The sequence below is a fragment of the Gobio gobio genome (genome assembly GCF_949357685.1).
Source record: "Gobio gobio genome assembly, chromosome: 22".
Classification (NCBI taxonomy): Eukaryota; Metazoa; Chordata; class Actinopteri; order Cypriniformes; family Gobionidae; genus Gobio; species Gobio gobio.
Genome location: NC_137118.1, coordinates 16319863 through 16335377, shown reverse-complemented (window position 1 = coordinate 16335377; position 15515 = coordinate 16319863). Strand labels below are relative to the sequence as shown.

At 39.3% G+C, this 15515-nt stretch overlaps 1 protein-coding gene across 1 annotated transcript in view; it reads left to right on the top strand.

Annotated features, from left to right (window-relative positions):
• The window catches only part of phf24 (PHD finger protein 24), a gene marked incomplete at both ends in the record, with an annotated part of 34873 nt that overhangs the window by 18127 nt on the left and 1231 nt on the right, over positions 1-15515 (top strand). The window contains 5 exons of the mRNA XM_079804970.1: positions 8706-8784; positions 8975-9177; positions 11530-11696; positions 12966-13001; positions 13906-13995. Of these exons, the coding sequence (XP_079661096.1) occupies positions 8706-8784; positions 8975-9177; positions 11530-11696; positions 12966-13001; positions 13906-13995 (575 nt within the window). The remainder of the gene's footprint in view (positions 1-8705; positions 8785-8974; positions 9178-11529; positions 11697-12965; positions 13002-13905; positions 13996-15515) is intronic.

Genomic DNA, 15515 nt, shown 5'->3' with positions numbered 1-15515 from the left:
AATTTGACTGATTTGATGAGTGATTTGTAGATCTGTGCTGACTCAAACAAACTATTTAAGACTGGTTCATCCAGTTCACTAAAAAGAACCTTTTCAAAAGAACGATTCGCTTGCGAACCACACAACACTACTTTTTAGTGTCGTCAGTTAGCCCTTGCTGGCAGTGCTTGAAGTGGAAAAAATAAAGTGCTGGTACTCACCAGAGGGGGCGGGGCTTTGTTGGGGGCGTGGTTATGGGGGGATTGTTTAGTCAATAATTCAAGAAGGTCCGTATTTTAAAGCTCTTTCTAACTTGTTCTCAGCCTTAGAACTAACATAGTTCTTGTAATTGTTTAACAATATAATTTGTTACAATAAGGGTTTATTTACAAAGCAAGACCATTGACGGCAGCTCATTACCATGCAGGCAAATGTTAACTTTTTTCTTTCTTTTTTCTAATCAAATAGCAACACAGTTAGAAACTATAGCTACAACATGCGGCTGTTGTCATCGGTAGAAGTAGTGTCACTCTCATCCTCGTCACCACTTGTGACCGCGACAAATACTATAGCAACAAAGCGCACGAGTGTGAATCCCGCGATATCCGCCTTTGATCTCGCAGTTGTCTGATCCACTATGAGAAGAGAGAACTGTCCGTCTTGCCTGCACTTTTTTCACTCATTCCCTCACTGCAGCCGTCTAGTCTCGGCTAAATTTCAGGCGAGGCGCATCACAAACAAGCCTACTGACAGCGGCAAAAGCGACGCATGCGATTTTCACCTGTAAAACTCAAGGGTGTATGGGTAATGTAGTCTCTGCTCGCAAATGAGCGTACCGGTACGCTAAAAGCACGTTCTGGGCGCACGGAGAGGTGGCGGTACGCTCAAGAGCTATATTTAGAAGTGGCGGTACTGTGTACCGGCGCGTATAGGCCCACTTGAAGTTGTAACTGCACTATTCTGTGGTCAAAAACCATGTTTCTATATCGATGGCCATTCAGAAGAAGCCGTGTAGTGGAATCTGTTTTTTCCATATGTTTCAAGCATTTACATTTCGCAGACACTTTTATCCAAAGTGACTGACAAATGAGAAGGACAATGTGAGCAATCAAACCAACAAAAGGGCAACAATATGCAAGTGCTGTGACTAATCCCAGTTAGGCTAGCACAGTACATGTAGCAAGGTGTTTTTTTGGTTTTATTTATTTAATAGATAAATAGAATAGTAAGTGTAAGTATTAATGGATCAAGTGTTGGCGAAAAAGATGCATCTTCAACAGTTTCTTGAAAATGGCTAAAGACTCAGCAGCTGGGGCTGAGTTAGGCAAGTCATTCCACCAGCTTGGAACAAGGTCTGTGCCTCTTTGGGATGACACCACAAGGCGCCATTTACTTGCAGAATGCAAGCTTCTGGAGGGCACATAGGTCTGAAGTAATGAGTTTAGGTACAGGGGTGAATAGCCAGTGGTTGTTCTGTAGTCAATCATCAGTACCTTGAATTTGATGTGAATGGCAATTGGCAACCAGTACAAGTTTATGGAGAGGTGTGATTGCTGGAAGGCCTGCCAAGAGAGCATTACCATAATCCAGTCTGGATAGAACAAGAGCTTGGACAAGGAGTTGTGTAGCAGCTCCAAAAGGAAGGGCACATCTCCTGGACAGGGCAGGGCATGGTTGACGAACATAGCTGAATGGAGAAGTTGTGATGAAGTGTTGGGTTGGCTGAGACTACAAGCTGTTTTACTCTTCGCAAGGTTTAGTTGATGGTGCTGGTCCTTCATCGAGCAAAAAAAGTCTGTCAGGTAGGCTGAGATGAAGGACCCTACCTGAGAGGTAAGACTTTGGAGTTTGGTTCGAGTGCGGCTACTCAGATGCCTTTCGTCATGAGGGTTGACAGGAGGATCTGGTGGTTAACTGTGTCAAAAGCAGCAGACCGATTCGATGAGTACTTATGATTTGGGAGCTACTTTTTCCTCAGAGCTTCAGTAACCGAGAGCAGGGCAGTCTCAGTTGAGTGGCTGCTTTTGAAACCAGACAGGTTGTTGTCCAGGAGGTTGTTCTGTGTAAGAAAGGTAGAGACTTGGTTGAACATGATGTGTTCAAGTGGTTTAGCAGTGAATGGAAGAAGGCATACCGGTCTGTAGTTTTCTAAAAGTGCTGGATTTAGAGTGTGTTGCTTAAGCAGTGGGGTTACCCGAGCCTGCTTAAAGGATTAGTTCACTTCAAAATGAAAATTTCCTGATATTTTACTCAACCCCATCTCATCCAAGATGTTCATTTCTTTCTTTCTACATACAAAAAGAAATAAAGTTTATTGAGGAAAACATTCCAGGATTTTTCTCCACGACTTCCATGGCAACCAAAAGTTGAAGGGGCACGTCAGCGCTGGGAAGATGAATGTGTATTTAAACTGTGTCATTTATGTAGTAGAAATGTGAAATTATTTTTGAATTTGGTGCCTTCTAGACTGAGAAAATACATAAAATGTATTTTTGTCTCATGTGGATGAAAGACAACAACTCCCAGAATGCTTTGCAGCCCTATGAGGCCACTCCCTACACCGCCCCCAGCGTCGTTTTGATCTCCATAATAATACAATAATTTCGTTCAGTTAGAGAATAAACACTACAATTAAAAACTGAACGTGTCTTTTCAATAAAGTGTGAGTGAGCCGAACGAAAGTCACGAGAGCTGACAAACGCAGCAGGAGTCAGATCTCATTCAGCACGAGAGGAAGTAAGAGCTGAGGTAAGCGCGGCAGTCATTCTCGGCGCGTGTCCAGTCTGGCGCGTTTTCTGATCGAGTATGGAAGCTAAACTGTCATAGGAATTAATTGAAAAGTTGAAACACTCACTTTGCTCCGCACTGCTCCGTTATTAATGCCCGAGGCCGAGCCGAGCGCATTTACATTCTGTGTGTGAGATCCCTCCCCTGTGGGCAGGTTGATTACATGCGGAACAGCTCCCTCTACTGGCTGTAGTTTTTAACCTCTGGCCAAAAAATCCTCCGATGACCCAAAATGATGATATTTGCATCATCGGAAGGATTTTTTCCAGAAATAAAATGCATAATTCTCTCATCTCAGGGGGATATAATTCAAATATTCCACGGGGTTTCTACTGATACAAAGCCTAATGCCAAATCCATGCAGTTTCAAAGTGCTTCGAAGGGCTTCAGAGGCTCTGCACGATCCCAGACGAGCAATCGGGTCTTATCTAGCAAAATGAAAATTATATACTTTTTAACCTAAATTACTCATCTTGCGCTGCTCTGCGACAAGCCACGGATTGCGCAATCATGCTTTGTAAACACGGGGTGGTACTTCTGCCTACGTCTAGCGTGACCTTTTCGAAGTGATTACGCAATCCTTGGCATGTCGCAGAGCAGCGCAAAATGAGCAATTTAGGTTAAAAAGTATATTCATTTTATTTTTTTTTTTGAAAATGACAGATCGTTTCGCTTGATAAGACCCTATTCCTCGTCTGGGATCATACAGAGCCTCTGAAGCCCTTCAAAGCCCTTTGAAACTGCATTGATTTGGACCTTCAACATTTTGGTTGCCATGGAAGTCAATGATGTGGAGAAAAATCCTGGAATGTTTTCCTTAAAAAACTTAATTTCTTTTCGACTAAAGAACGAAAGACATGAACATCTTGGATGAGATGGGGGTGAGTACAATTTTTCATTTTGAAGTGAATCAATCCTTTAAATGCTGTGGGAAATGTACCAGTGTGAAGAGAGGTGTTGATGATGTGAGTTCAGGCACAACTGAAGAAGAAATGGCTTGAAGTAGATGAGTGGGGATAGGATCAAGTGGACAGGTAGTAGAATGATTGGAAAAGATGAGTTTGGAGACTTCTGTCTCCGAGAGCAAAGAGAAGGAGGGGAGTGTGTGTGTGTTTGCTGTTAAGATGTGTTTGTCAGTTTGTGGTGTGGAAATTAGGCCACTGGGTAGTCAATGGTGACTTGGAACTGCATGTTCTTGCAGTGCCATCAGCCAATCAGTGTTGTGATGATGTTGTCATGAATTTCCTGCGGATACATAGTCACATGGCATTTATTGTTTACAACAAAGTGCGCATAACTAATGGGGAAATTTGCTCACACTTGAGCAAAGACGACAGATTTCAAATCACGTTCTTCCAGAGGGTCAGAGAAACTACTGAGATATGAACAACGGACTGCCAAACATTCACATCTGTGTACCTGCGCAGAGTATGTTTGTGGCCTTCGAGACCACAGTAATTCCCACCTCCTGCTAAGAATTCTTTGTAACATCTGTTCTTCATTTTGGGGTCTCTGACCAGTGTCTGTTGAGAATGGGTCATAACACAATGGACATGAAATCCAACCTCATTTCAATGATCATCCTCAGAAAGGGAATGTATCCCACAGTCACCACTCGCAGGAAATGGAGGAACCTCTGAGATTTACCCTCCCCTTCTGCTCTAGTGCCATTGTTCAGATGAGTTCTCATCAGGCTGAGAAAAGATGATTGAAAATACAGCTACTCCCAGTGCTACTGGGCTCTGACAGCATTTGTTTGAAGGCAGAGCTTGAGCCAGGAAAGAAATCTGGCTCTGAATATGATATGAAAGGACAAGCTGTCATTTGATCACTGAGAGCTTCTTCCTGCACCTCTTACACCTCAAACTCATTAGGTTTTCTTAAGAGCCGAGTTAGTCAGGCCGTTCATTACCCTTAGATCAGAGATTGTTAGCCTTTTTAGAAAGATAAAGGGAGAGGAAAAGATTGAAACACCTGCTGCTGAAGATAACTAATGTAGCAGTGTTTTAAGGCTCAGTCTGAAGGGCCCAGAGGCTTTGTGCAGGATTAAAAAAATATATATATTTTTACAAGGGTTGTCAATTTAATGTGTTCATTAAAAAATACATAATTTAGTATAATTATTAACAAATAAACAACTTTTTGTAAAATCCATTACATGATTTATTAGTCTCCTACATAATGGGCTTTTTGTAGCAAATATTAATTTACTTCAGAATGTTATTGGTATTATTATTCAGTAAATATTATGTAGTATTATATTAGTATAATCGAGATTCTATTATACAACCCCAAATCAGAAAAAGTTGGGACAGTATTGAAAACGCAAAAAAAAAAAAAAGAAGTGATTTCTACATTTACTTTGACTTGTATTTCATTGCAGACAATATATAATTGTATATAATAGAACACAAAATATTTCATGTTTTGTCTGGTCAACTTCATGTCATTTGTAAATATGCATCCTTTCCTGTCATTCAGACCTGCAACACATTTCAAAAAAAGTTGGGACAGTAAAGCATTTACCACTTTGTAATGTTGCCATGCCTTTTCACAACACTTAAAAGACGTTTAGGGACTGAAGACACCAAGTGATGAAGTGTTTCAGGTGTAATTTTGTCTCATTCTTCCTGCAAACAAGTCTTAAGGTGGGCAACAGTACGGGGTCTTCGTTGTCGCATTTTGCGCTTTAAAATGCGCCACACATTCTCTATTGCAGACAGGCAGGCCAGTCAAGTACCCGTACCCTCTTCCTCCGCAGCCAGGACTTTGTAATGTGTGCAGAATGTGATTTTGCATTGTCTTGGAAAAGATGTCTTCTTGAAGGCAGCATATTATGCTCCAAAATCTCTATGTACTTTTCAGCATTAATGGTGCCTTCACAGAAGTGCAAGTTACCTTTGCCAAGGGCACTGACACAACCCCATAACATGACAGACCCTGGCTTTTGGACTTGTTGCTGGTAACAGTCTGGATGATCCTTTTCTTCTTTGGTCCGGAGCACACGGCGTCCATTCCTCCCAAAAAATACCTCAAATACTGATTCATCTGACCAAGCTCCAAGCCCAGAGAAGTCGACAGCGCTTCTGGACACTGTTAACATAGGGCTTCCTTTTGGCACAGTACAGTTTTAGCTGCCATTTGTGGATGTAACTACGTATTGTGGTACTTGACAAAAGTTTGCCAAAGTAGTCCTGAGCCCATGTGGTGATATCGCTTATAGATGAATGACGATTCTTGATGCAGTGCTGCCTGAGGGATCGGAGATCACGGTTGTTCAGCATAGGCTTGCGCCCTTGTCCTTTACACACTGAAATTCCTCCAGATTCCTTGAATCTTTTAAATATGTTATGCACTGTTTAATGTGAAATATCCAAATCTCTTCCTATCTTTCTTTGAGGAACATTGTTTTTAAACATTTCAATAATTTTCTCAGGTATTTGTTGGCAAACTGGCGATCCTCGGCCCATCTTTGCTCCTAAAGAATTAGACCTTTCTTGGATGCTGCTTTTGTACCAAATCATAATTACAATCACCTGTTGACATCACCTGTTTCAAATCACATCATTATTTAACCTTTTTACCTCATTACTAGCCCTAAATTGCTCCTGTCCCAACTTTTTTTGAAATGTGTTGCAGGTCTGAATGACAGGAAAGGATGCATATTTACAAATGACATGAAGTTGACCAGACAAAACATGAAATATTTTGTGTTCATATTGTCTGCAATGAAATACAAGTCAAAGTAAATTTAGAAATCACTTATTTTTTCTTTTTTTTGCATTTTCCATACTGTCCCAACTTTTTCTGATTTGGGGTTGTAGTATTGAGTTTTTACTTTTATATTTAAAATTTTTATTTGAGTTGTTTTAGTAATTTAGTTGTGTTTTTGTCATTATATATACTGTATGGCATTGTAAGGCAAGGATCGGACTTGTTTGTTCAGCACATCCCACAGATGTTTGATTGGATTGAGATCTGGGGAATTTGGAGGCCAATTCAACACCTCAATCTCGTTGTGCTCCTCAAACTATTCCTGAAGCAATTTTGCTTTGTGGCAGGGGCATTATCTGCTGATAGAGGCCACAGCCACCAGGGAATATTGTTTCCGTGAAAGGGTGTACATGGTCTGCAACAATGCTTAGGTAGGTGGTACTTATCAAAGTAACATCCACATGGATGGCAGGACCCAAGGTTTCCCAGCAGAACATTGCTTAAAGCATCACACTGGCGAAGTTGCAAAAAAACAAGCGATCGTATGTAAGCAGATGCATATGTAAAATAACGTGATCATCAACATTAAACATCATATAAATCAAAACTGCCTAAAGTTACTGAATGAAATGTCGACCCAGGACGAGCTATAGGACTGTGCAATCATTAGGGGTGTTGATGGACTCGATCTACTCCATCTGTATTTGATCATCATTCTGAATCTGATCTGGATAGTGATTTTCTCAGCTTTTTGTTCAAAATGTTGCTTTTTTATGAAACTTACCCATATTTAAGTGTTGATTAAAAAAGGAAAGCATGAAGCTATAATAAAAAGTTTTTTTTGTTGTTGTTTTGTTTAAAAGCAGAGGGTCTGCTCTTTCTTTTGATATTTTGCATGCTCAGATTTTCATACATCAAAATATTCTATGGGCCATAACATTTTTGTGAAAATTATAAAAAACCCTGGCGGTGGCTGGCAACTTTTTTTTTTTAAATGCTGGCGGGTAAAAAGCTAAAAAAAAAATCCCATTATATTTTATTTCAGTAAATGTATTTCAAGTAGGCTATTGATTTGTTGTTGTTGTTGTGTTAGTTAACTAATAACCCTTAAATGATGAGTTGTAGGATTGAACATTTTAATCAGTTGTCAACTGTACTTTATCCAAATAAACATTTGAGATTTATTTCATATGAACAGTTTTGAGTTTAGATGATATGTTTTGTCATTGAATAATACTGATCTGTGATTTAATTTTGTGTTGAATATTAATTTATTCTCTAATTATCTTGAAGTGATAAAGCTTACAAGACAATACACTGAACAGTAAAACACATTTTAGAGTGGCCTTTTATTGTGGCCAGCCTAAGGCACACCTGTGCAATAATCATGCTGTCTAATCAGCATCTTGATATGCCACACCTGTGAGGTGGATGGATTATCTCGGCAAAGGAGAAGTGCTCACTAACACATCATTTGACAGATTTGTGACCAATATTTGAGAGAAGGCCTTTTGAGTACATAGAAAAAGTCTTAGATCTTTGAGTTCAGCTCATGAAAAATGGGGGCAAATTTTATAACCAGTAAACCAATAACCACATTTTTTTGTAACCAATAAATGCCATGTGACTATGTATCTGCAGGAAATTCATGACAACATCATGACAACACTGATTGGCTGATGGCACTGCAAGAACATGCAGTTCCAAGTCACCAGTGACTACCCAGTGGCCAAAATTCCACACAACAAACTGACAAACACATCTTAACAGCAAACACACACACACACACACACACACACACACACACACACACACACACACACACACACACACACACACACACACACACACACACACACACACACACACACACACACACACACACACACACACACACACACACTTCAAGCCATTTCTTCTTCAGTTGTGTTCATAATTTTTGTTCAGTGTATATACAGTATAAATATATAAATGTTCTATTGTCAGAGGGCTTATGGATTATGTATCTTCATCTTGTACATGCTAAAATCATATCTAAATATCTTACAATTTAGCAGTGGATGCAGTGTTCTCATCTTATTGTTTTATTACTAGTATTAAAGTAATAAACTAATATTATATACAGTTGTTTCAACAATTACAGGAAGCAGTGTAATGTATTATTCTCTTTAAAGTGAAGTGCCTGCTCTACCAGAATTGAAAGACTCTTCCTCTTCATCCCTCAGGATAATGTGAACCTGCTGCTTACTGAAGAAGAGATGTACAGTCTGATGGAGACTTTCAAGCAGTGCAAGATCATTCCAGGTGTTTCTCTCAGTCCCATTTTAACAGCCTCTTCTAGAGTCGTGCTTTAAATGTGTGACTTTGTGGAGTAAGCTAAGGAAGCAAATAAAAGGTTTACTGGTAATTCATCACATCAGTACTGTAATTAGGGCTGACCTGTTTCCATTGATTGATAATGCTGTAACTTCCCTCTCACCTACTTTCTGTTCAGAGTCGTGCCTGGTGTCAGATGAACTCCTGCAGTACAGGCACTTTGTGACCAAGCAGCTCTTTGAAAGAGACTTGACCGATGAGGAGGAAGAAGAGGTTCTGACCCAGTTTGCAGCTCTGGATCCAGAGAAGAAGGGTCAGATTGAGTGGTCTGACTTCCTCTACCACGAGTCACTCTCAGTGCTACAGAAGTTCCGGACTGAGGTAGGGCTGTCAAAATGGCTGAAAAACGAAATTAGATTTTTTTCCTTAAGTATTACTAATATTGAAATTATATTTAAACATAAAAAGCATAATTTCAGCTATAGGGAAAAAAAGTCTTTGACTTGTCTCCTGGGGCCACAAGGAGGCGCAATGAGCAAAATATTAATGCACCGCATATATGGCCAGATTTATTAACAGCTTGCACCAGTGCAAACCCTCTTGGCATTAAAAAACTAATGTCAGGATTTACTGAATATACACGCAATGATAAATTAGCACTGAAAAGGCGTGGATCTTATCGCATATGCATTTGTAGGAGTTTCCCTTTCAGACACAAAATTCATGGGAGAAGAGTATTTAAACGAATCATGCTAGGTGATTTTTGCGCTTGTCAATTGTAATAATGTTCATAGAAATAAGGAGGAAGAAGGCAGGGTCGGCGTAACTGGGACTCGTGGTGTATTCGAAACTCTTGTAGTACAAAAATAAAGTTGCGCTCACAGTGCTCTCAACAACTCAGTTTCATATAACTTGTTCACGGCAATCTTTCTCCAATTCCGTCTCTCCAGTCCATGAGTGCCCAGTCTGTGTCTCTCTTCCTGATGCCTGTTCTCCTCTGGTTTTTATACCATCTCTCCGCGCCAATCACTGCAATCAGAGAACATATGTTTATCATCATGCACTTAACCTACTCACCTTCACTCTCCTGACTCTCTCTCTTCGTGCAGACCTCGCGAAACCACGCCCCCTCTGCCACATCAATTTACTGGTATTTGCTCCATTATTTAACGCCCAGATATAAAATACATGCCTTAAATCAGATGCTAATTTGCACTGCTCTTGATAGATTGTGTTGGTCATTATGGAAATGAATGATCCGGCTGTGTCTGTGTTGCTTAATTTGCGCGTTGTCAGTAGATCACGCGCTGAACTTTCCACTCCCACCGGTGCTTTTTAGCAATTGCACTCTCACACTAATTTGCATGAACTTCTTTTAACTTTATGGCTTTCTAAACATGCGGCTCTCTTGTGCGAGACGCAAATGCAACGGTCAAAGATGTCAGTCTAGCGCATGTTTACATCGAAAATAATGGAAAATCAGCGCAGAAAATGCGTTCTGTGTCAACGGCCTGGTTATGGTTTTGACGTAACCAAGATCATTTCCGTGTTGAGTTTCTCTATATATATTATTTTGAATGAACATTGCAACAGTTAGTGGGATCATATAGACTATCAAAACGCAACCACTCTTACATCAACGCATCTTATGCCTGCCACACACCTAAAATGCTAATGTTTTTTTGTGATTTTTATTTTAGTGTAAGGTTTATTCAAATTCAAATTTTAATTTGACAGCCCTAGACTGAGGTTATGTGGGTCAGGTGTAACAAAATTAGCTTGTTTTGTGTAATGGCCAAACATAAAGGCTCCTTTGAATCATGACAGTCAGTGAGAAAAATGCGCACTCTAAGGCCCTGTTTACACCTGGTATTAAGATTTGTTCTGGTCATTTTGGTCGATCGGATCACAGTAGACGAGGGAGACATACCCGTTTACATCTGCTATTTTACTGCATTTCCTGCTTCCCAATGACATCACTCTCCTCTAGTGCTACAATAAGACTTTATTCATTAACATTATTTACACTAGTAAATTCAAAATGAACAATACTTCTACAGCATTAATGTTAATCTTAACATGTACTAATACATTTTTAAGATAAAAATCTGTTATTGGTGACACTTTACAATAAGGTTTCATTAGTTAACATTAGTTAATATATTAACTAACATGAATTATCAATACATTTATTACAGTATTTTTATCTTTGTTAATATTAGTTAATAAAAATACATATTTTCATTGTTCGTTCATGTTAGTTCACTGTGCATTAACTAATGTTAACAAATACAACTTTTGATTTTAATAATGTATTAGTAAATGTTGAAATTAACATTAACTAAGATTAATAAATGCGGTTCATTTTTAGTTTATGTTGACTAAAGTAGTTAACTAATGTTACCTCATTGTAAAGTGTTACCAATATCTTGCTCATTGTTAGTTATTATCATGTTATTAATTCATTAACTGATGTTAACAAATTAGATCTTATTGTAGTGTTGCCGAAGTCTCTTATGCTCTGCATTTCTTTGATCAAAAATACAGTAATATTGTGAAATATTATTACAATTTAGATAAATAAACAGCTTTAACGTGGCAAAACCAATAGTGTAACTATTTGTTTTATAAGCAATTTTAATGTTCCATAATTTCAAAATGCTAAATTATAACACAATCAAGCAATCAACCAAAAGCATTATGGAAATTATTCTGTTTTTCTTTTCAATCAAGAATTCACTGGTGAGAATCCTTACAGCAAAGGAGAGGGATCGGGCACGAGCGGTTTTCCAGAGTGTAGACCAGGACAAAGATGGGATCATTACAGCCGGAGAAGCCAGACGAGCCCAAACCTCCTGGTTCCACAAGATTAACAAAGAATCACAGTCCTGCAATGTCAGGTGAGCCAATTATATGAGAGTCATTGAGGCTAATCATAGTTAGCTGGACATTTCTGAACGTTTCTTAATCACAGCCACTTACATAATCAACAATAAACTTCAGACAAACACTTCAAAATCATTTTAAGGGACTCGTCCAATTTGCCTGGCCTCTGGGAGCAACAAATCGGAACAAGCTTGGCAGTTTTTATAGCCATGTCAAGCTGCCAAGCTCCACGAGCTGCTAGCCAATGCTAACGGCTCTCACTTTATTAGCATGTATCCCCCATCTCTTCTCATGAATTACTGGCTAACTTTGCATTCAGGAACTCTACCGAGGGAATATGAATCATTAAGCAGCGCGTTTGATGACAGTTCTGACTTTGGGATTAATGCATAGTATAAATTAGATGATATAAGCGGTGAGGTAAGTCATTTGTGGAAAGGAAAAAAGTTTCTCAATGACAGGTTAATTTCAAGGACAAGGACTAACTTTGACAGAGCACACTTTGCTAGCCATATCATAATTCAAACCTCGCTCTAAGAGTCCAAAAGTCAGAATGATGCATTTTTGCAGAGATTTGTGGGGGGAAATGGAGCCAGGTACCTCAAATGGATAATTTGTCCTTCTGAATCCTTCATTCCTCAAGCGCCATCACCCAGAAAGAAATATCACAAATTTGACGTCTTTAATGTCTCAAATCTTTCTCTTAGACAGCCGTGAGGTTAAATGAAATCATTCATTTTTATTTATATATCATTTTGAATTCATTTAAAACATTTTTAGTGTTTTAGTTTTGTGTCTAGTTGAATGATGATTTTTTAAAATATAAATATAGCCTATTGTTACTTCTATTTTAATATATTTTTATATGTAATTTATTCCTGTGATGCAAAGCTGAATTATCAGCATCATTACTCCAGTCTTCAGTGTCATAAGATACTTCAGAAATCATTCTAATATGATTGATGCTTAAGAAACATTTTTGTTATTATTATTATTATCAGTATTGAAAACAGATGCTTAATATGTTTGTGGAAACAGTGATAAGATTTTATTCAGGATTTTTTGATGAATAGAAAATCTTTTGTAACAGTATAAGTATGTCTTTACAGTCACTATTGATTGACTTTATTTTTTTTTTAACATGAATTTTGATTGACTTAGCAACATATCTGTGAATTCAGTATTTGGACTTTATGTTTTGACATCATCCTCCATGCTTTATTTTGTTTTCCACCAATCATCCCATCCTTTTCACCACTGCTGAATGTCCATTTGCCCTGCAGACTCATGGGATTGTGTTCCCCTTTGTTCAGTATGGGGTAAGTCACTCGATCTGCATGGGCCTCCCCTGGAAACATCTTACGTTCCCTGCCATCACCATCATTATTCTCATTATAATCATTTTCACCTCAATTACTGTATTCCATAATGGAGGCCAAGGAATCAGTAGCTAAAAATATCAAAGCTAAACTGGGTGTTTTCTGACTCTAATGATCGCTCGCTGTGGCTATATTAGATGAGATCTTACCCTCCCATTATCAAGATCAAAAGAGGGGCTTTTGTTCCTCTCAGAGAAACCCATAAGGATATTTTTCATCAGTTTTAAGGGAAACAGCAGGTTAAATGAGCACCTGAGTGTGTGGGTGCATGGGGATGGGTGTTTGGCTCTTTCATGGCATGACTAAGCTTGCATCCTAATTTACGCTCATTAAAATCAACTGAGGGCTTGAGATCAAAGTAGACAGTCTGAACTCTGAGCGGTCCCAGTTCTGCAGGAGATGTTTGGGTCGCTGTTCAACGCTCTGGTCACGGTTGCACTCAGTTTTGCTTCACACGTCATTGAACTTAATTACAGGAAGTGTTCTTGTTGTAAATGAATTTATTTCACTCAATGAAGTTTGTCAGATCATTTCAGTGTACTCAATGGCATGCAAAGTCTGCAGTTTGTGAGTGTATGTGCAAGGATTGTGGGCCATTCAGAGTTGAATTGAGAATGCATTTTGAATTCCAATTCAAGTCCTGAATGCATGTTTCTGCACATGAGTGAACTAGTTTTGTCTTATCGTCTCCCTGGGCTCTGAGGTGTCATGCGGACAACAAATTAGAGTGTGAAAACCCAGAGACGGTAGAAATGCTGCCTGCTGTGAGCTTTCCAGTAGTGTGTCTGTGTGGAAGAGACGGAATCAAAAAGCGTGTGTTTCAGCTTGCTTTCTTCATCTGCAGTATCAGCCATGTTGGTCCGATATCTGAGAGCAGCCCTGCCAGTTCCAGCAGCGAGAGAAGCAGAGAGAAAGCCATGGAGAATGATAACAGGTTGGTGTGAGTGTGTTCACTTACAATGCAGATGGTCTAACACTCAAATACACACGGCAAAACTATGCTACCATAATAATCAAATCCCATTGTCCATGATTCTCACCCAGTTGGGAATAAATCTATTGAAAAAAAGTAATAGACTTACAATAAAGGAGGAATCTGAGCCATCTCCTGAGCACCTCCTAGCAACACTCCAGCAACCACTTAGAAACGCCCTAACAACAACCCAAAACACCATATCAACTGCATAGCAATAACACAACAACTGCCTGTTGACAGCACAGAAACCACCCAGAACGCTCTAGCAACCATCTAGAACATTCAGGCACCACCTGACAACGCCCTACCAACCATCAAGAGCATCCAATCAACTTCTTAGCAATCACCTAGCAACAACATAGAAACCAGCCAGAACACCCTAGCAGCCACCTGGAAATGCCAAGTCAATCAACCAGAACTCACTAGTAACCCCCTATCAATGCTCTAACAACCAACAGGAACACCCAAGGCACAGTGTAGAAATGCCGTAGCAACCACCCAGAACACCCTGGCAACTGCTTAGCAACCACCTACCAACAGCATAGAAACTGGCCAAAACACCCCAGCAACCACCTGGAAATGCCAAGTCAATCAAACAGAACCCACTATCAATGCTCTAGAAACCACCTGGAATACCCAAGGCACTGTGTAGAAATTCCCTAGCAACCACTTACTCGACTCTTCATGACCAATCGCTTTGTGTACCCCCAAGTTGTAAGTCGCTTTGGATAAAAGCGTCTGCTAAATGCATAAATGTAAATAAATGTAACCACCAAGAACACCCTAGCAACTGGTTAGCAATGCCCTGTCAATAGACCAGAACTGTCTAGTAGCCATCTAGCAATGACCTAGAGGACCACTCAGAACACCCTAGTAACCACCTAGAACATCCTAAACACCACATAGAAATGTTCTTGCAACCATATAGAACACCAATCAACTGCTTAGCAACTGCCTAGCAACAACCTAGAAACCACCCAGAACACCCTAGCAACCACTTAACTATGCTATGTCAATCAACCATAACTCTCTAGTTACAACCTCGAACAAACCTAGACCTACTGTGAGCTACAAGGTTGTTAATCCATGTTTTTTTCATCTGTTGAAGCCATCAACCTGCATTATTTCAGCTTATTTTTTAAAATAATTGTGTTTAACAGCGGAATTCCTGTGTGAAAAACTACATTGACCATGATGCTTTACAGATCCTGTGCACCAATTAGAGGCAAAAAAGCTCTTTAGCTCCGCCCACTCCCATGAAGCACTGCAGATGGCGTTCTCTCTATGCTCTCAAAATACTGAAATGTTTGCATAAATAAACTTAAAACATATTTTATACATATAATCAACACTTGTAAATTAGCAGTTTTGTATACCTCCATCGTTTTTAATTTGATTGTGCTGTTCGGATAATTCTTTCTCTCCCTAAAGCCATTAAGTACACAGTCTTGTACCTTTGTCTTTTTGTCCAATTTTCA